Source organism: Cydia amplana, chromosome Z (assembly GCF_948474715.1).
Source record: "Cydia amplana chromosome Z, ilCydAmpl1.1, whole genome shotgun sequence".
Lineage (NCBI taxonomy): Eukaryota > Metazoa > Arthropoda > Insecta > Lepidoptera > Tortricidae > Cydia > Cydia amplana.
The window spans coordinates 21,710,935-21,732,231 of record NC_086096.1 but is presented as its reverse complement, the minus strand read 5'-3'; the positions used below and the strand labels follow the sequence as shown (position 1 = coordinate 21,732,231).

The 21,297-nt window shown below is 36.0% G+C and overlaps 1 protein-coding gene across 2 annotated transcripts in view; it reads right to left on the bottom strand.

Moving 5' to 3' along the window:
• Window positions 1-19,698, bottom strand: part of LOC134660794 (diacylglycerol kinase eta) — a 186,667-nt gene extending 166,969 nt beyond the window's left edge. For both annotated transcript variants that reach the window (XM_063516587.1, XM_063516588.1), the window contains exon 1: window positions 19,557-19,698. In XM_063516587.1, the coding sequence (XP_063372657.1) occupies window positions 19,557-19,643 (87 nt within the window). In that variant the 5' untranslated portion in view covers window positions 19,644-19,698. The remainder of the gene's footprint in view (window positions 1-19,556) is intronic.
• Window positions 19,699-21,297: the final 1,599 nt, after the last annotated feature.

The following is a 21,297-nucleotide window of genomic DNA, read 5'->3' as shown; positions in this document are numbered from 1 at the left end:
TTACTGTTTATACACATCCTTTAACTCGGCTATAAGCTGGTAAGGGATAGGGTATCCTGCAATAACAGGTGGTTGTAGCATCTGGTCAAGGTTAACATGTTCTAAGCTATATTAGCTATATCATTGGTGAGACGAATCAGACTTATATATAACCTATAAACGGACGTGGGAAAGTTGTTCGGATCTACGCATCAACTACACTCCAGATCAATGGAAATGGGTCACTTTCTATGGGAATTTCTGTACACAGTGAATATTCAAACATAAAAACCTGTTTCCAATTACAAACGATATATACTTACCTGCCTCTAAAATGGAACAGCACAAGTATTAAATTAAAAAAGAACAAACAATTTATTGACACCCTTGAAAAAGCTTTGCGGAGGTACCTACTTAAAATAATATGCAGGTTTCATGGTTATTTTAAGCATACCATTAATTTTTTCGTAAAACGCGAAAGTAAAATTATAGTTTTAGTAAGTGATACCTACGTTTAAAACGATCGCAATTGCAATATTAAAGTGAGTAAGTTTTTATAGTGCCTCAGGTACAAATGGTACTTTCAATTACATTAATTAATTTACGTAAGTTAATAATATTGCTTACCCACTTATCCAATTCGTGACATGAAATTTGGTGATATAGCATAAAAATGTATAATGGATTGAAAACACAACCAGGTCACAGAAATTGATTCTAAAGGCCAAGAATTAACTGTAACAGATCCCCAGATACCGAAATTATAAAGGTCTAAATAAAACAAAACAGATGCCAGTAATGATTTTGAGTGGATGATTAAAAATGCAACCGAGACGACCAGCGTAAAGCCGCGTACAACGAGTCCCACGCGTGAAGCGCGAAGTGCGACTGACTGAAAATGCTGTGACGGCAGGCGAGGCCTTTCGAGCGGCCGAGGAGGTGGCGGGCGGCGGCGCCGAGCGGTCTAGGGAGGGCAGGTGCACGCTCTCACACTCGCACCCCGGCCGTGAGTGCCATCCCGCGTCCCGGCCCTCCCGTGTTGCCTCTTTAAATATTTCATAACGACATATTTTAAACACTATGGCTAACATGTCAATGAAACTTTAATATACCTACTACAAATACACAGTTGATATTGTTGATATAAACTGCTAAATAAAAAACTGCAACTGTTTTTAAACGTAAAACATGAGCAATGTCTAATATACGACCAAGTGACAACGCCAATAACATCGCTCCGTGCAAAGCACCTGGTAGAGGAAGCCGAAACGATCGCAGCGCTTGATGTGGCCAATACTGACAAGTTTGGTAACTTTGTTTCTGTCAATTCCCATACTTCTCAGTTATTTTAGCTTTATAATCACACTTACGATAAAAATGGGTCACGATAGCTATTGTGTGGTAAACTGCAATAATACTGGACGAAACAGTAATATTAAATTTTAAATATTTTCAACGCCGAGCTAGATATTAGCCTTTTATCTATCTATATATATAAATGCAATCTATCTATATATATAAATGCAAGTGTCCTGACTGACTGACTGACTGACTGATTCATCAACGCAGAGCCGAAACTACAAAAGCTAGAAAGTTGAAATTTGCACACTAGGTTGCATTTATAAAGTGTACAAGAGATAAGAAGCGATTTTGAAAAATTCAACCCCTAAGGGGGTTAAAAAGGGGATGAAAGGTTGTATGGGGTACAAGTTTTATTTTAAGCTAGGGATTTGAAACTTTGTAAAAATGTATTACATTAAAAAACAAGAAAACTAATTTCAGCGTTTTTGAAAATTCATCCCCCTAGGTGGTGAAAAAGGGGTTGAAAGTTTGTATGGAGATCAAATATTTTTGTGAGTGTGGGACTTGAAACTTTGTATATGGGGATATTATTATAAGACAGGAAAAGTAATTTCAGCGTTTTTGAAAATTCATCCCCTAACAGGGTTAAAAAGGGGTTGAAAGTTTGAATCCATTACAAATGCTTTGAAACTTCTTAGAAAGGCATAGTAGCCGATTACAAAATAAAGTAATTGCGACGTTTTTGGAAATTCAATCCCTAAGGGGGTTAAAAAGGGGATGAAAGTTCGTCTTGGGGTGCAAATTTCATTTTAAGCTAGGAACTTGAAACTTTGCAAATAGATATTAAATTTAAATACAAGAAAACTAATTTCAGCGTTTTTGAAATTTCATCCCCTAAGGTGGTGAAAAAAGGGTTGAAAGTTTGTATGGATATCAAACATTTATTCGAGCGCGGGACTTGAATCTTTGTATTTGGGGATATTATTAAAAGACAGGAAAAGTAATTTCAGCGTTTTTGAAAATTCATCCCCTAACAGGGTTAAAAAGGGGTTGAAAGTTTGAATCCATTACAAATGCTTTGAAACTTCTTAGAAAGGCATAGTAGCCGATTACAAATTAAAGTAATTGCGACGTTTTTGGAAATTCAATCCCTAAGGGGGTTAAAAAGGGGATGAAAGTTCGTCTTGGGGTGCAAATTTCATTTTAAGCTAGGAACTTGAAACTTTGCAAATAGATATTAAATTTAAATACAAGAAAACTAATTTCAGCGTTTTTGAAATTTCATCCCCTAAGGTGGTGAAAAAAGGGTTGAAAGTTTGTATGGATATCAAACATTTTTTCGAGCGCGGGACTTGAATCTTTGTATTTGGGGATATTATTAAAAAACAGAAAAAGTAATTTCAGCGTTTTGTAAAATTCATCCCCTAACAGGGTTAAAAAGGGGTTGAAAGTTTGTATGTGGTTCAAATTTTATTTTAAGCTAGGTACTTGAAACTTCGGAAGAAGATATATTATTAAAACACAAGAAAACTAATTTCAGCGTTTTTGAAAATTCATCCCGTAAGGAGGTGAAAAAGGGGTTGAAAGTTTGTATGGATATCAAACATTTTTTCGAACGCGGGACTTGAATTTGTATTTGGGGATATTATTAAAAGACAGGAAAAGTAATTTCAGCGTTTTGTACAATTTCTCCCCTAACAGGGTTAAAAAGGAGTTTAAAATTTGAATCCATAACAAATGCTTTGAAACTTCTTAGAAAGGCATAATAGCCGATTACAAAATAAAGTAATTGCAACGTTTTTGGAAATTCAACCCCTAAGGGAGTTAAAAAGGGGATGAAAGTTCGTCTTGGGGTGCAAATTTTATATTAGGTAGGAACTTGAAAATTTGCAAAAAGATATTAAATTTAAACACAAGAAAACTAATTTCAGCGTTTTTGAAAATTCATCCCCTAAGGTGATGATAAACGGGTTGAAAATTTGTATGGATATCAAACATTTTTTCGAGCGCGGGACTTGAATCTTTGTATTTGGGGATATTATTAAAAGACAGGAAAAGTAATTTCAGCGTTTTGTAAAATGCATCCCCTATCAGGGTTAAAAAGGGGTTGAAAGTTTGAATCCATTACAAATGCTTTGAAACTTCTTAGAAAGGCATAATAGCCGATCACAAAATAAAGTGATTGCGACGTTTTTTGGAAATTCAACCCCTAAGGGGGTTAAAAAGGGCATGAAAGTTCGTCTTCGGGTGCAAAGTTCATTTTAAGCTAGGAACTTGAAACTTTGCAAATAGATATTAAATTTAAATACAAGAAAACTAATTTCAGCGTTTTTGAAAATTCATCCCCTAAGGTGGTGAAAAAAGGGTTGAAAGTTTGTATGGATATCAAACATTTTTTCGAGCGCGGGACTTGAATCTTTGTATTTGGGGATATTATTAGAAGACAATACAAGTAATTTTAGCGTTTTGTAAAATTCATCCCCTAACAGGTTTAAAAAGGGGTTGAAAGTTTGTACGGGGTTCAAATTTTATTTTAAGCTAGGAACTTGAAAATTCATGAAAAGGTATTATTTTAAAACGGAAAATGAAAATTCAGCGTTTTTGAACATTTATATCTCAGGTGGTGGTTTGTATGGAGTTCAAACATTTTTGTGAGAACGGAGCTTGAATCTTTGTACAGAGGCATATTATTAGAATACAAGAAAAGTCATCATGGTTAAAAAGGGGTTGAAAGTTTATATAGGGTTCAAATTTTATTTACTTCAAACTTCGTAAATAGGTAGTTCGGTAGTAGGTTTTACTAAATAGAGGACATGAAAATCTTCTAAGGGGGTTGAGAGGGATTATGTCGAGAACAATTTTATTTAGTTAGGGGCTAGAAACTTCGTAGGTTGTGAAAGACAAGTCTCATGCGTTGTATACTTAATATTAATAATTAACAAATGATTAACCGTCCTACTGCAATATTTTGCTGCATAATGTTCTAAGCTAATGTAGAATATATAACCACCAATATACAAATCCACGCGTACGAAGTCGCGGGCAACAGCTAGTATCATATAGTACTATTCCAGGCTTAACAACGTAAGGGCTAAACATTTTATCTAGTCTATGTCAACACAGTTTTTCTTGTATGTTAATAAAATAGTATGGCTAATACAGTGTACCAACATTAGGGTCATTCTCTCATTTCGTGCAAATCGGTGATATTCTCTCGATTTGTAATTTTTCTTTTAAATGGTAAACTTTTGGGTTTTGTCAATTTGTGGATTCATTTATTAACACTTTTCTGCTAAAGGCACCTTTGTAACGTTATTACTTTTCATTTAATAAGGCTACTGGTAATGAACTACGCGCTGGTATTGCTGGTAGCCTGGTAATGAAATCAGCCGAGATGGTAATTTTATCAGTGGACGGTAATGAAACAAACTTATGAAATCGAACATAATAAAACTGTATTTCAAGAAAATTAACACCCATTAAAATCAACAATATTAAAAACATGTGTCTTAAGCACTGCGGAGATGATCAAACCGACTTGACATACACTTGGGGTTGACAATCTCAACTTATAATGTTCAAGCTAGATGGTACATTTACCATTTTACTTATCATCATTATAAATCGGGATTGTCAACCCCAAGTGTTTGTTAAGTCGGTTTGATCATCTGCGCACAACATCACATAAGTTTAGTTATAGTAAGTTTTCAAATTTTCAAAAATTAGCATAGACAAAATATATTTAAATCATTTGCGTTTTGTATGTAATTTTTTTTAATGGTTTTAACCCTATAGTGTGGGGTGTCGTTGGATAGGTCTTTATAAATAGAGGTCTGCAAACAACATTTTTTGATAAAGTGAATCATTTCGGAAATAATAATTTATAAAGAACAAAAAACGGTTATTCCTTCTAACTTTTGAAAAATCGATCCAAAAACTATGAAAAAAAAGCCATAAAAATAGTGCTTAATAAACTCATTCAAACAAAATTAAAACAAACTTGATAAGTTAAGCCGTTTATGAGTTATCGCTAAAAGTCTTCCCTTCTTATTTTATTTAAAAGCCTGGCAACCCTTATTTGTGACCGGATTTTCGCAAGCAACCCTATGCCACTGTATTCGCAATAAAATACCATCAAGCGTCAATAATATATAATAGTATAATTCAAGCGTCAGACAGATGAGTGCAATTATCAATAAAAACTCGCCTGTTTAAACACGGCAACCACTTTATAGTGACCGGAAAAAGATAGGCAACCTAGTTGATGTATATTGTACAAGTCGTATACTTTCCATTGGAACTTATTTCGTTTGTCAGACAGATCGGTGAAATTTGAAGAAAAAAAAATTTTTTTTTTAAATAATTAAAAATAGTCTTGACCATATTTCTTTAGGCAACCCCATTTATTTATGTTCAGAATCATATTTTCTTTCATAATATGTAAGTTTCATCAGTCAGACATATCGGTGAAGGTCGTCCATATATGACGGATCTTAGACTACAAAGGCTCCCCGGTTGGGCTCCCCTATTATCATATGGGGCATTATCTACGAAAAGGGACCTTATTGTCGATGGCGCTTACGCCGCACAGCATCGCGCGGTATTGTATTTACATCGGAGCATCGTTAAGAGGCCGTGGTCGATTTGAAAACGCGCGAAGATACGACATTTACACAGTAACCGAACGCCGGCCCCTGCTTGAAACAACGCGACCGTCTTAAACAGTATTGATACTTTCGCAACAAAATATGCGTAACTTTAGAACTTTAGTTGGGTTAAAATAAAACTTTCGGTAAATTTGATATATTCGTTAATTATACTTACCAACCATGTATTCATATAATAGTTATTTGTACAACAAGAGATCAAAGTTTGATATTTCTTCGAGTGCTTATTTTGAGTCCCGTGCAAGCGAAAGACGAGTGCAGACGAGCGTAGCGAGTGAATCTAATTTAGAATCTTGAGCGTAGTAAGGGACTCAAAAGCGCACGAGATGTAAATAACTTTGATCTCGTGTAGTTCACAAAACTTTTCACCTCAGCAGTGAGAACATATTAGAGAACCCGAAAAATGTATTCCTTCTTCATCACTTACCTATTCACTCATGTTTTCTTAAGATATACCAACAATTAAGTTTTCACCTCAGCAGCTCGAACAAGGGTACTTTGCTACTTAAAAACAGTGAGCAGAATCGCATTTTGCTCACTGAGTGAGCAAAATTGCATTTTGCTCATTTTGTCTCACTCTCATTTTGCTCAGCAAAATGCGATATTGCTCATTAAGTAGCAAAGTACCCTTGTTCGAGCTGCTGAGGTGAAAATTATATTGCATGGTGATGATGATTGCATAAGGTTATAATATATATATATATGTCGGAGCGAGACACCAGAAAGACGTATTGCAGCATTACAGTTCATAGTTAGACGCCTGTAAAAGTCGATTAGCAATGTTTGGCTATGTATTATTTGCTTGTAACGAAATAATGAAGCTGCGTAGTGAGTAACGCCGCCATCTATTGGTGTAATGTTGAACGAAAATGACAGATAGAAGGCTTTGGAACGTCAAGAGGCGTATCTTGAGTGAACGTAGGCACGAGCAGGCATTTTTGTCGTTATGTTGGTAGACTGGTCAGGCAGGTTTACCAACTTGAATTGGAGGCGGGAGCGGTTGGCTCCGCCGCTGGAACTGGCTTCCGTTTTCTTGATCGGACCGCGCTAGAGATCGGACGTTAGCCAAGCTCGTGCCTAATTCGCTACGTTCCTGAAGGCTTACACCTGAAGGATTATTCTGAAAGCTTATAGATTCTCACGTTGTTTAACCGTTTAGCTAAGTGTTTTATTCCAAGTGTTATTTTGATTTCTTATGTGCCATTAGAAGCTTACTTTTGTAAAATAAAGATTTGAACGGTTTCATGTGATCTTTTTATTTTGATTCAAATAATTTTGGAATAGTGATTGGTCGTTTTGATAATTTAGTACTAAAATATAGTAGGCACTAGTATGGGTAACGAGTCTGAATGTTTATTTCATGCGTTGGTAGCATACCTACTATTTTGGCTGTGAAGTAATACATCTAGGTACTACCCCCACGCGCCCACCGCCATCGGGACCATCCGTCGCCGACATCAGCAAGTGGGATAGATGCGGAGTTTCATGTATTGCTTACACAGCCACCTGGGAGCGTGGTGTATTTCTGGTGACCTACATTCCATAATCTGGACACTTTGTAATGGTAAGCTCACGTGTCTAACCTTGATTGAATGGTGAGTGTAATTCATTGTTATTTGGTGAGAATTATTGTGAAATTGTGAATTATGATTGAGGCAGTCGAGCATAGCGGTCGTTACGTGACGTCATCTCTGCTATCGCCGCGTTTCTTTACAATTAATTTTTGTAATCCATTTAGATCGAGGCGATCTCGAGTTATTTTGATTTGAAATCCATACTGTTAATTAAAACCAAGTATTAGCTATCACGACGTGATATTATTTCATCGCTCACTTGTGAATCTACCCTCAATAATTGATTTGAAAATACAATTAATTTTTAAAATCCGTTGAAATCTAAGTGATCTTAAGTTATTTTGATGTGAAATCCATATTGTTAATTAAAATCAAATATTGGCTGTCGCGACGTGATATTATTTCATCGCTCACTTGTGCATCTACCCTCAAAAAATATTTTTTTTTCCATAAAAATACAATGCACCGTTAGAAATTGATCCTGCTGATTTGCCAATGCAAGCATTATGTAATCTTTACCCTGTAATGTTTAGTAATTAATAAAATTGCGACAAATTATTGCTCGTAATGCCGTGATAGATCACAAATCGTGTATACTATGGAAACATGAGCTACGCATATGAAAATTAATGTTACAGTGTCCTGCAGCCGGAGCCGAGCGAGCTTGCGGACGCCATTGCGCCCGTGATACAGAGGCGGCTGTGCAGTATCTTCTGTGCTGGAGATTTGGAAATAAAAGGACAGGTTTCGTTCTAATTGTTTATTAGTGAATTTTATTTTGAGTGTAATGGCGAAGCATAACAGTCGAACGTAACTAATAAGCTGTCACTTTTCGTATTGGCCCATTTACCGTGTTACTTATTTTTGGAACACGTGTTTGTTTGTTCATGGAATTAAATAAAACGCACTCATTGAAGTTTAAATTTTATTCTGAGATTTTTGAAGTCCCGTATACATTGGAAACATGTTTTTTTGTGTCTGCTACCTTGCATTTCATAAACCTTTTGAGTGTAGCCTGCATTCATGATAAACCTGATACCGTGCAAATGATGATTTCAGTAACAGCCAGCTATGTTGAACCACATCGTGTCTCTCGCAATCTGCCGCAGCAACGGCAACGGCAAGCGGAAAGAATCAGCCTCCGTGCTTGGGTTGGACCTCACCACCACCACCTTTGACTTGGTCGCGTGCATCATACTTTATTAAGCTGGTGAGCAGTTCCCATTTCGTTGGGATTATTTTGAGATGTTTTACTTCTGCATAGAAGTCTTGAGCGAGTTTGATTTTGATCAGTAATGTTCAGTTTCAGTTGATCAGTTGACGCTGATCGTACCAATGGTTCTGAGTAACATGATTTAAAGACCTGTTTTTTTTTTTTTTTTTTGGAATTCACTGTTAACATTGTTTTGCTTTCGACGGACTGAAAGCTTGTACTTTCGTAGGACTGAAATTACGCCCGATGGACTGGGCAATACTGTCATGCTTTCGATGGACTGAAGGCACGCCCGATGGACTGGGCAATACTGTTTTGCTTTCGATGGACTGAAAGTATGCCCGATGGACTGGGTATTGTTTAGTGACCGCATCAGAAGTGCCGGAGCATGTAAGAGGTGCACGTGGTCTGCTTTTTATGTGCAGAATACTCTTTGCGAGGAGTAGCACTTACGCAGCTGAGATGGTTACTTCTGACGAGGGTCTGGTATCTGCCGAAGGACTGGCAGTGCACCGAAGGACTGGTGTTGTTTTGTTAAAAATGAATTCCCGTTTATGTACTGTGTTCATATGAGTAAAATTGGAACTATCAATTCAGAATCTTATTTATTTTAAGATGTCTTACAAAAATTTAGATCACATATGACCAATTTTTTTTTATGCCAGATAATTTCCCCGTAAATTGATATTGACGACAATAGTAGTGATACTATCGAGCAATGAATTAGAGCTGTTGTGATTTGTGTTTTTGATGTTTGGGATTGTTTTGTTTTCACATAAATTTGAGAGTACCCGCCAGATGGAGGCGATGATTATTGGAGTGTATCCGTTAGATAGCAGCGATGATTACTGACGAGTATTTTTATTTAGTCGTTGCTCGATGGACTATTTTTGACTAGAGAATTGAGGATTGTTAAAGTAATTTTGAACAATTATTTTTTTTTTCTGGTTTGATTGATAACAAAGTTTGATTTTAATAGTAATTTGAATGAGACCCAAATTGTTGGTCAGGAATGACCGAGCGATGACATACTGTGCTGTATGTTTTGTTTCAGTATCAAATGCGTACACCCACACACGAGGACGTGTGTAGCGCAGGACGGCCGTGTCGGAGCGAGACACCAGAAAGACGTATTGCAGCATTACAGTTCATAGTTAGACGCCTGTAAAAGTCGATTAGCAATGTTTGGCTATGTATTATTTGCTTGTAACGAAATAATGAAGCTGCGTAGTGAGTAACGCCGCCATCTATTGGTGTAATGTTGAACGAAAATGACTGATAGAAGGCTTTGGAACGTCAAGAGGCGTATCTTGAGTGAACGTAGGCACGAGCAGGCATTTTTGTCGTTATGTTGGTAGACTGGTCAGGCAGGTTTACCAACTTGAATTGGAGGCGGGAGCGGTTGGCTCCGCCGCTGGAACTGGCTTCCGTTTTCTTGATCGGACCGCGCTAGAGATCGGACGTTAGCCAAGCTCGTGCCTAATTCGCTACGTTCCTGAAGGCTTACACCTGAAGGATTATTCTGAAAGCTTATAGATTCTCACGTTGTTTAACCGTTTAGCTAAGTGTTTTATTCCAAGTGTTATTTTGATTTCTTATGTGCCATTAGAAGCTTACTTTTGTAAAATAAAGATTTGAACGGTTTCATGTGATCTTTTTATTTTGATTCAAATAATTTTGGAATAGTGATTGGTCGTTTTGATAATTTAGTACTAAAATATAGTAGGCACTAGTATGGGTAACGAGTCTGAATGTTTATTTCATGCGTTGGTAGCATACCTACTATTTTGGCTGTGAAGTAATACATCTAGGTACTACCCCCACGCGCCCACCGCCATCGGGACCATCCGTCGCCGACATATATATATATATAATCTTAGTGCAATTTTACGGTAACATATATTATATGTTACCCTTTTAGTAAATGAAAATTTTAGGTGACAATGCAATATTATGATGATATGGAGCTAATCTGATGATGAAGTTGGAAGGTAGCCATAGGAACTCTGGAATGAAACGTCGCAACCCTATCGAGTTTGGGCTCGTTTGATTCGTCTTGACGAGTACTTTGTCTTTAGATGGTATCCGGGGTCTGATGATGGCGCTGAACAGTTGCCATAGGAACTCCGTAATAAAACGCTATAACCCCATCGAGTTTGGGCTAGTACGATTCGTCTTGACGAGTACTTGGTCTCTCGATAGTTTCCAGGGTTTGATAATGGAGCTGGGAGGTGGCCATAGGAACTCCGTAATAAAACAACTCAATCCCATCGAGTTTGGGCTCGTTTGATTCGTCTTGGCGAGTACTTTGGTCCTAAAGAGTTTGATGATGATTTGATGAAGCTAAAAAGTTCAAAAAAATATATATGAATATAAGATTTTTTATTTGTTAATACCTAACAAAAACTAAAAAGCTTAAAATAATACTAAAATAATTAAATAATTAAATTTTGATAAAAAATATACCTACCATTTTATTAATACATTTTACAATACAGATGGTGGTACTTTACGGCACTAGTGCGATAATTAGCACATTACGTAACTATGTCGAATATTAAAATGGCCATATGTACCTACTGTAAAACGTTGTATGATACATAATTTTGTAACATCTGTAAACTGACATTCACAATCTGACAATAAATGATTACTTATGGAGAAAGTTTTTATTAATTTGTGGCTTTTTAGTACATTACCGTAAGTTGACCCCTAGGAAACTATTGATACTGGATAGGAATGGGATCGATTGGCATATAAAAATATCATGTGAAAAATAAAAGTTTTCATTTTCATACAAATTGTATGGGAAAAGTTTTCCTCGATTTGTGGCTTTTCTAGCCGGAATTTTTTTTTGCTTCCATACAAGGTTTTGATCCTCAACAGAAATGGGATCGATTGGCATCAAATAAAAAGTTTGTCAAAAATTACCTTTTTCTCGCACCCTGTATGTTTTTTCCAAAATCTGTAAAAGCCAATCTTCATTGATTTGAAATCGAGGGAAGGTCTTCTAAGACCATTTTCTCGTAGCAGCACGGGATCTGGTAGCTGCCCTCACTGACCCAAAAAGAAAATCCACCCTATATATATATAAAGCTACTACTAACCGTTTTTAAATAAAATCGTGTTACATTTTGGCAGCAAGAGGAATAAAAAAGGTGTAACACGCTTTTATTTAAAAAAAAAAACAACGGGTTGCACTCAGGGAGTGCCGGCAGAAGTGAAAACTCAAAGACTAGTGCAAAATGCACTATGTATAATTGAGGTTAACGCCATCTAGCGTTATTTTGTCGCATTACTTGAAACCCCTAAGCACATCACTGTTAGTACTCGAGTTATATTAATACCTACCAGTTAGAGCGAAACTCGCTAGATGGCATTCAGATCTTGTTGAGACGAATCAAACGAGCCCAAACACGACGTGGTTTCACGACCTGGTTGATGAGTACTCTTGAGCCCCTGTCGGCTTCATCGTCAGACTCTGAGTACCATCTCTTGTCAAAGATCTTGTTGAGGCGAATTAAACGAGCCCAAACGCGAAGTGGTTTCACGTCCTGGTTGATGAGGACTCTTGAGCACCTGTCGGCTTCATCACCAGACCCTGAATACCATCTCGTGTCAAAGATCTTGTTGAGACGAATTAAACAAGACCAAACGCGAAGTGGTTTCACGTCCTGGTTGATGAGGACTCTTGAGTACCTGTCGGCTTCATCATCAGACCCTGAATACCACATTGTGTCGAATATCTTTTTGAGACGAATCAATCAAGCCTAAACACGAACTAACCAATAATAGATGATAATACTATAAACTATACAAGAAAATAAAGAAGTACTTACAACCAAGGATTAAAGTTCCTGGTCGTAGTATACACGCATACCATAACAGCCAAAGACGCAAACAGATATAATATTTTACACGGCGCGCACGCACACTACGATAAATAACTTCGCGATCGTCGATGCAACGTGCGGAGCCGATCAGCACACGTCCTGCCTCTATAAGCTCTGGCGAGCGAATGAGTCCGCGAGCGCGCGTCACTGGTTATATACGAATAAAGAGAGCAGTTTTTAAAAATTCGTCAAAAAATAAAAGTTGCAATTTATATAAAATTATGTATCACAACAGTTTAAGTAAACGTTGCAGATTATTTGAGTATGAAAACTACGTCGAAAATAAGTAGATTTTCGGAGAAATTGCCACTTGTTTTGAGGTAATTTCTGGAGAAAATTGATTTCGTCTAACCTTCATTTACACTATTTTAAAGTCATAAAAACAAAAATGTAGTCTACGACAGTTGAAGTACAGGATATGTGTAATACAAAATTACCATTTTTAGCAGTCCAAACTTTACGAAATTCACAAATAAGATCGACTAAATCAGTGCTTAACGCGCGTTTACCTAAACGTCCATCAGAAAAACAATCATTACTAACTTAGTCTGTTTTCAAAAAATTGATCTGTACAAGTGGAAGATAAGAAGACGTGCTAATAGATACGAGTACTTGTTATTTCTATTGCGTAACAAAAGGTGTACAACTTCATTGCCTAAATCTATCAATTTTACATTTTTGCGGCTAAAATCAATACCGGCCTCTTAATAATGGCGTAAGCGCCATCAACAATAAAGTCCCTTTTCATAGATAACGTCACATATACAGTTTTAAATGTTTATAACAACGTAATATTTATAATAACTAAGCCTCTTTCCATTAAATGCACTGCCTCGAATATATTATCATTACCTTCTTAAGTCATTCATTACCTTCCCCAGTAAAATTGGAAGGAAAAGAAGTGAATGAAACCGATATGAATGAAGTTTTTGTCGCCTACATGAGTTGGCATCAGACCTTAATTTTGCAGAATAAACCATCTGAAAGGCAACACTAAAACACTTCATTACGTATAATTATAATAATGTACACTTGCTACTTACTGTATAAATCAAGCGATGGCGATGAAGACTAACGAGAACCACACTCCTTCCCGACAGGAGAGATCGTATATATTTTCGCTAACAGCAGCATACGGGCGTCCGCTACGAGATCACGCGGCCAACTGACTGACGAACAATGTGTTGCATCGGCGGTAGGCGCTATATACCCTCGCTATATAGCAAAATATAGTTAGCTATATAGATTAGTCTATTTCTCGCGTCGGTAATGAAGAAATTACTTGAACCATACACTTATAAGGCTGTATAGTTTTTATTATTTATTTCTAGCTTCTAATATTATACGATTTAAAACATAACTAAATAAGTTATTTATTGAACAAACAACGAGTTTTCTATTTGTAGTATCTTAAGGTTAAAATGTAGGTCAAAGTTATATCTTCACGCGTTACATGTAGAGATGAATGAAAAAATTGGGTGTTAATTGTACTTATAAAGATAATACATACCTTTTTAGAATTGTTCATCAAGCATCGTACGTATCCCCAGGATGAGGATCACTAAGTAAGTCATCAAAACATAGCGAAACATGCATTTTTTCATTGAAATTGTAACGAAACATTGTTGTTCGGTCAATTTCCTTCGTTGTCGAAGGAAATTGACCGAATAATATAAAATACACAGATAATTCTTACTGTTTTCACTAAAGCAAAAACCAAGTGTATTTAACAAGAAATAGGAATAGAATCCGCACATTGTTAAGTACATTATAGTAAATATTTTTAAGGAATAATCTTTATTTTGTTGCGCTCGTTATTTGACTGCGCCGACCACGTTGCGAACGCTAGGCGGCGCTGCCATCGTGCACGGTCCCAATAGTTACATAATTATGTAGTAGAGCTTTTATCAGGTGAACTTTTGGCTTCGGCTAATAGAGAGAGAAAAAATCTCCTGCCTGGCAAATAAGTCGCTTGTTAATGGAGTAGGTACATATTACAGGGAAATAATCATACTGTCTTTTGTATTACACGGTGTTTTTTTTTAAAGTCCGTTAATTTCAAGGGTGCATTCCTGAGCTTAAATTAAGTAGGAAAGTACTTAACTATTTCCAAGAAACCGTTACTCTAATTACTTAACTCATTAATAGAGATCACTCATTTTGGAGATAATTAATGATTTATTTTTATCTGACAACGTCCCTACGAGCGCCTACACTTGCCTTAGGGCCTGTTTACCTACATATTGATTAGTGTTTAGTATGAGTTTTTATAAGGTAAAGGGCAAAGGGCCCCAAGTTCGTGTTAGTACGTTATTTCGTTAGTTTTGTTTCTGGCGCAAATAATAAGGAATTCAAGTATTTTTTTATTTAAATTATACATATGAAAAAAATCTGTATTATTTAACCTCTTCAATAAAATAATAACCAATATTTTAGTGATTAAACTGAGAGCAATACGACGGTCGAAATTGTCAGACGGCCGCGAACAGCTGTGTTGTATGTGTGCACTTTTTTTAGGCGTAAGGTGCGCGCTCTCACTTGTTAAGCTTATTTTTCTACTCCAGCACTTAAATGTGTCAATTAAATGACTGACAGTGATATCTAAAGCAATGTCATTTGAATGCTTTGTCTATAGGCTCATAAGATGACTGCTAGCAGTCATCTTATGAGTATAATACAACTGCTTTATTTTTTTTAAAGATACAAGTTCCGATCATCTTGATTGAAAGAGGTATGTTTTCATTTACAATAATAACTCTTTTTTTTTTTAAATAATAACTCAATTTTTTTTAAATAATAACTCTTTTTTTTAATAATAACTCTTTGTTTTTAATAATTACCTTTTTTATTATTCCTTTTTTTTTTATTATTATTCCTTTTTTTTTTTTTTTTTATTATTATTCCTTTTTTTTTTTTTTTTTTTTTTTTTTTTTTTTTTTTTTTTTTTTTTTTTTTTTTTTTGCTGCAGCTGTCATAGAAAAAGTAATGTATGCAACAGCTCATAATTGGTTCTTAAAATTCGCGGGTCTTTTTTTACAAAACTCGACTACGTCTCGTTTTGTAACTTCGACCCTTGAATTTTAAGAACCCTTATTATATCACTGTTGCATAAACTACTATTATAGGAAGGAAAAGCTAAACCCATTCGAATAAAAGTTTTTGGGAGTGTTTCTGTGGGTTCCTTAGTAATTGATTTGATAAGAAAAAATATTGAATATATGCATAGAAATACCTTAAAATTGCAATAAATCGACTCACGAAATAGCGGTCATTTTATTTTTCGTGTGTCTCCTATTTCGTGCCACCAACGAAGCAAGGATTTTCTAGATACATTTTGAGTGCTTGTTTTTAAATAGAACAACGAAGATAATTAAAAAATAAATTAGAAAACAATTAATGTATTTCATGAAGTTTCGTATGAGCGAAATTCGGTATATGTTTTTTTCACTAGAATTCTCATAAAACGAGTTTGAATGTGACCCGACTTTAAATTTTTAAGGTATATTCCACGTATATTCTCATATTAACTTACTAACACAATTTTATTTATAATTCAATTTATTTGATTTATTTTTGTGTATGTTTATATTTAACGTACAAGATAGTTAATTTTTTTCTCAATTTTTTTTATTTATTTTTTGATTTTTTATTTATATAGTTCGGCTTTTAATCAAGTAATAAAGTACCCATATGGTTTACGAAGTCTTAATTAAACCATTAAAGACGACGAGTACAAAAAACTTTAAGCTAGCTCTCAATTTAACATTTTTTTAAATATTATTATTAATTTGACCTTACAATTACTCGTAAGTAGGTAAGACCGTTAAATATTTAAAATGATTATCAGCAAATTATCACCAATTACTCTAAGAAAACTTTATTCCGAAACAGGGGACACGAATTCACGAACTTAGGAGCTGAGCTAAATTTGTATCACGAAATGGGAGCCAAATAAGAGGTTCACGAAAAAATTCATATAAAAAAAAGTTTCAACTAAAACCCTATAGTTTATACATTAAATTATTAACAAAGAACTAATATAACTTACTCAAAAGCTTTCAAGGTATTGATATGCTTAGTAATATTTAAAAAAATGCTTAGTAATATACAAACTCTCAAGAGCCTTAACCTACCGAAACAGGGGCCCTTTACCTTAATTTTGCTACTAAACGCAAGTCCTATCTCGGACGATCGATATGTATTCGAAATGTCATTGATATGTCATAGTTTAATTGTTTTTGGTGGATTTAAATACAATGTCCTATTACCAGAACAGTATTAATTACTTTTTACGAAAAATTCAAAAATAAAAATTAACTTTGCCATTCAGTTTCCTTAAATGTACCTACTTAGCCATATCCCGAAGTTAACGGCGTTTAAAAAAACACCGTGTGTTTCCCATGTTTCCAAAAAGCCGGCCAAGAAGATGTCGGGACAAGCTCAGTATAGAGTTGCGTAATTGCCCGACTGTTACAATAAGCATACCTACCTCAACGGGGCTTTTTTGTAAATATAATAACAAATAATTTTTAAGAAAAAAAAAACCGACTTCTATGCGGCCCGGTGAAAGATTATTGTAGATGGTGCGCTATGTAGAAAAGGAAGCATTTCGTTTCTGTAAGGCTCGCAGTTCTAACCTAACCTAACCCACTTTTGTTCGGTTCTGTGAGGATAGCAGTTCAAACCTAACCTAACCCATTTAACGGCGCATGCGGTGCGGTGTACGGGGGTTTGAGCGGGAGGGGTTTGGCCTCATCATACTTTATACCTACATTTTATGGTAGGTAATCATAGTGGTTTATTTAGTTTAGGTATAATAGTGGTTTTCCGGGTCAAGGTCCAGGTCTGTGTCCGAGTCCGTGTCTAGTGCAGGTCCGAGTCCGAATCCGAGTCCAGGTCCGGGTCCGGGTCCGAACCGGATCCGGGTACGAGTCCGGATCTGGATCCCAGTCCGGGTCCCAGTCCAAGTCAAAGTCGAAATTCGAAATCACCAAACATGTACTATGCGTCGTTGAAGAGTTCTGTTCTGATCATCATCAGCAGTTCCAGTTCATCAAATGCGACAGTTTTTAATGTTAATGCTTTATTTTATGATGAAAATACAGAAAATTCTATACGTGTGCCTTTAAGATTTGAGGAGTTCCCTCGATTTCTCATGGATCCCATGTTCAGAACTTGACATAAATATGGCTTAAAAACCTAACTTGCTTAACAAACATAACGAAAAGAAAAAATCGCCAAACGCGAGCTATGCGTCATTAAAGAGTTTCGTTCTGGTCATCATCAGCAGTTACACTTCCTCAAATGTTACTTTTTAAATGTATATGCTTGATTTGTTGATTAAAACACAACAATCACTATATGTATGCCTTTAAGATTTGAGGAGTTCCCTCGATTCCTTATGGATCTCATCATCAGAACTCGAGCTTGACAGAAATGTGGCTTAAAAACTAAACTTGCTTAACAAACATAACGAAGAGGACAAATCGCCAAACGTGAACTATGGGTCGTTGAAGAGTTCTGTTCTGATCATCATCAGCAGTTCCACTTCATCAAATGCGACAGTTTTTAATAAAAATGCTTGATTTTCTGATGAAAATACAAAAATCTCTATACGCACGCCTTTAAGATTTGAGGAGTTCCCTCGATTCCTCATGGATCCCATCATCAGAACTCGAGCTTGACAAAAATGTGGCTTAAAAACTTAACTTGCTTAACAAACATAACGAAGAGGACAAATCGCCAAACGTGAACTATGCGTCGTTGAAGAGTTCTGTTCTGATCATCATCAGCAGTTCCACTTCATCAAATTTCACGTTTCTGAATGTATATGCTTGATTTGTTGATAAAAACACAAAAATCACTATATGTATGCCTTTAAGATTTGAGGAGTTCCCTCGATTCCTCATGGATCCCATCATCAGAACTGGGTTTTGACAAAAACGGGACCAATCTGTATGCATATACATACAATCAAAAAAAGATTTTTCAAAATCGGTCCAGTAATGACGGAGATATGGAGTAACAAACATAAAAAAAAATAAAAAAAATAAAAATAAAAAAAAACATACAACCGAATTGATAACCTCCTTCTTTGAGATTTGGAAGTCGGTTAAAAAAGCGGCCAAGTGCGAGTCGGACTCGCCCATGAAGGGTTCCGTATTTAGGCGATTTATGACGTATAAAAAAAAACTACTTACTAGATCTCGTTCAAACCAATTTTCGGTGGAAGTTTACATGGTAATATACATCATATATTTTTTTTAGTTTTTTCATTGTCTTATTTTAGAAGTTACAGGGGGGGGGGGGACACATTTTACCACTTTGGAAGTGTCTCTCGCGCAAACTATTCAGTTTAGAAAAAAATGATATTAGAAACCTCAATATCATTTTTGAAGACCTATCCATAGATACCCCACACGTATGGGTTTGATGAAAAAAAATTTTTTGAGTTTCAGTTCGAAGTATGGGGAACCCCAAAAATTTATCGTTTTTTTTCTATTTTTGTGTGTAAATCTTAATGCGGTTCACAGAATACATCTACTTACCAAGTTTCAACAGTATAGTTCTTATAGTTTCGGAGAAAAGTGGCTGTGACATACGGACGGACAGACAGACGGACAGACGGACAGACAGACAGACAGACATGACGAATCTATAAGGGTTCCGTTTTTTGCCATTTGGCTACGGAACCCTAAAAAAGCGCCTTACATAACAAGGAAAAGGGAGCGTACTAAGGTGGTGTTAACGGAGCCACACGACTCGTCCTTGGAAGGTTTTGGAATTTTCTCAAACTGGCCAGTTTAAAACACGTTATACATGTAGGGTTCTTTGTTGCTTCATTTGTTTTGTATGAAAGTATGGAACCATCTATTATGCGTTGTCGGACGTACTTGGTCGGTTTATTTGGGTTTGGGTATCTACTCACGTCTTTTTCCTTAGCATAATAAATCGTACGTCCGCGCAGCTTGAAGTACCGTCGTTGCCAACGCTGGAAGCTGCGCGTTTGCTTCATCAGGAATCCTTCCTTGACCACGGGCTGCAAATAATTACATTTGGAGATTAATCAATCGTATATTATTTTTGTGTACCTACCCCAAAATTATAGAATACTAGCTTTTGCCTGCGACTTCGTCTGCCTGGAATCAGTAACATCACCTAGAGTTAAGTATAGCGCCTGGATAAAATCAAATGGCAATAATTTTGAATATAATAAGCTTAATGGCACACACCAATTAACAGGCAATTCATTAAGTCTCTCATTTCCACCCCCCCCCCCTTTTCACCCTCATTAAATTTAGTCCAATAAGCATTCCGTCCAACTCGTATATGTATGTAGAAGTCTTGTCAGTAAAAAATATTAATTAAATTAAGCAATGTTAATAAGACTTTAAACTCTCGCGTTTTGTACACATATTTAATTACACAAACGGGTCTAACGCGATATAATTTCATTGTTTTTACCTTTAATTCCGACGTTTCAGCTGAGTTACACCAGCTGTGGTCACGGAAAGACTGACGTCTCAACAAATATCAACGGAGATATTAATAAAACACCACTAAACTACCCGAAATTAGTTAATACAAATGTTCGGGGTAGACCAATGATTTATAACTCAAGATAGGTTATAGGCGTTCCAAAATTGAAGCGCTTACCTTGTGACAAATTGGACAAGTTGCCTTTAGTCGCGGCTGGACAAGCGAGAAATGTACACGTGCTAACGAGCTCCCGCACACCGAATGAGAAAGAGACGAGCTTATGTTTAACAACGAGTGTGACAAAGATGGATGGAATGAGAAAATTAATCAAAAATAACAGATTTCTTCGTAGGCACAGAAATAAATATGGAAGTATTTTTTGTGCTCCTCAAGTATGAGTATAACCTATCTATGGTTATATAATATCATTGGGGTAGACAAAGAAATTGCAGCTACCCGTCAAAGTTTAATGTTTATTATATCGCGTTAGACCCGTTTGTGTAATTAAATAATGTTAATAAGGCTACGTGTGATAGTTCTGTTCTGGAATATAAGGCTAAGTGTATCAATATATTTAGGAAAGTCATAAGATATTCTAAGAGGACCGCGGTCCAATCTGAAATTTCTAAGACCAAATATTGTTCTAAAGGCATATGGGGTATGTGATTCTTATGGAAAAGCTTAAGTTTTATGGAATCAGGGGAAATGCGTATCACCTCTTATTAGCTATCTTCAAAACAGGAACCAATATGTAGAAATAAGTAATTCTGAATTTAATTAGTGGTGAATGTAGAGTTGACATTCCTGTTAAATCAAAGTTAGTTAGAGTAAACAGAGGGGTACCACAGGGTTCCATTCTAGGCCCTATACTTTTCCTCCTACACTATTTGTTAATGACCTACTCAACTATGTGTCTAATGTCGTACTGAGCTGCTCCTTGATTGTTTTTGCAGACGACACAAACGCAGTCATATCTGCGAATAGCATGGCTGAGCTCAATAGTATCACCAATAGTGCTATTTCAGCCTTTAGTCATTGGTTCTTGTGTAATTACTTACGTCTGAATTCAGATAAGACCCAAGGTTTGCTATTCAAACTAAACGGCAAAAAAACTTGATGTTACTATGCGCCACGTTAAATTTCTGGGAGTTTAAATTGATTGTAACATAAATTGGAAGCGAGAGCTAGAG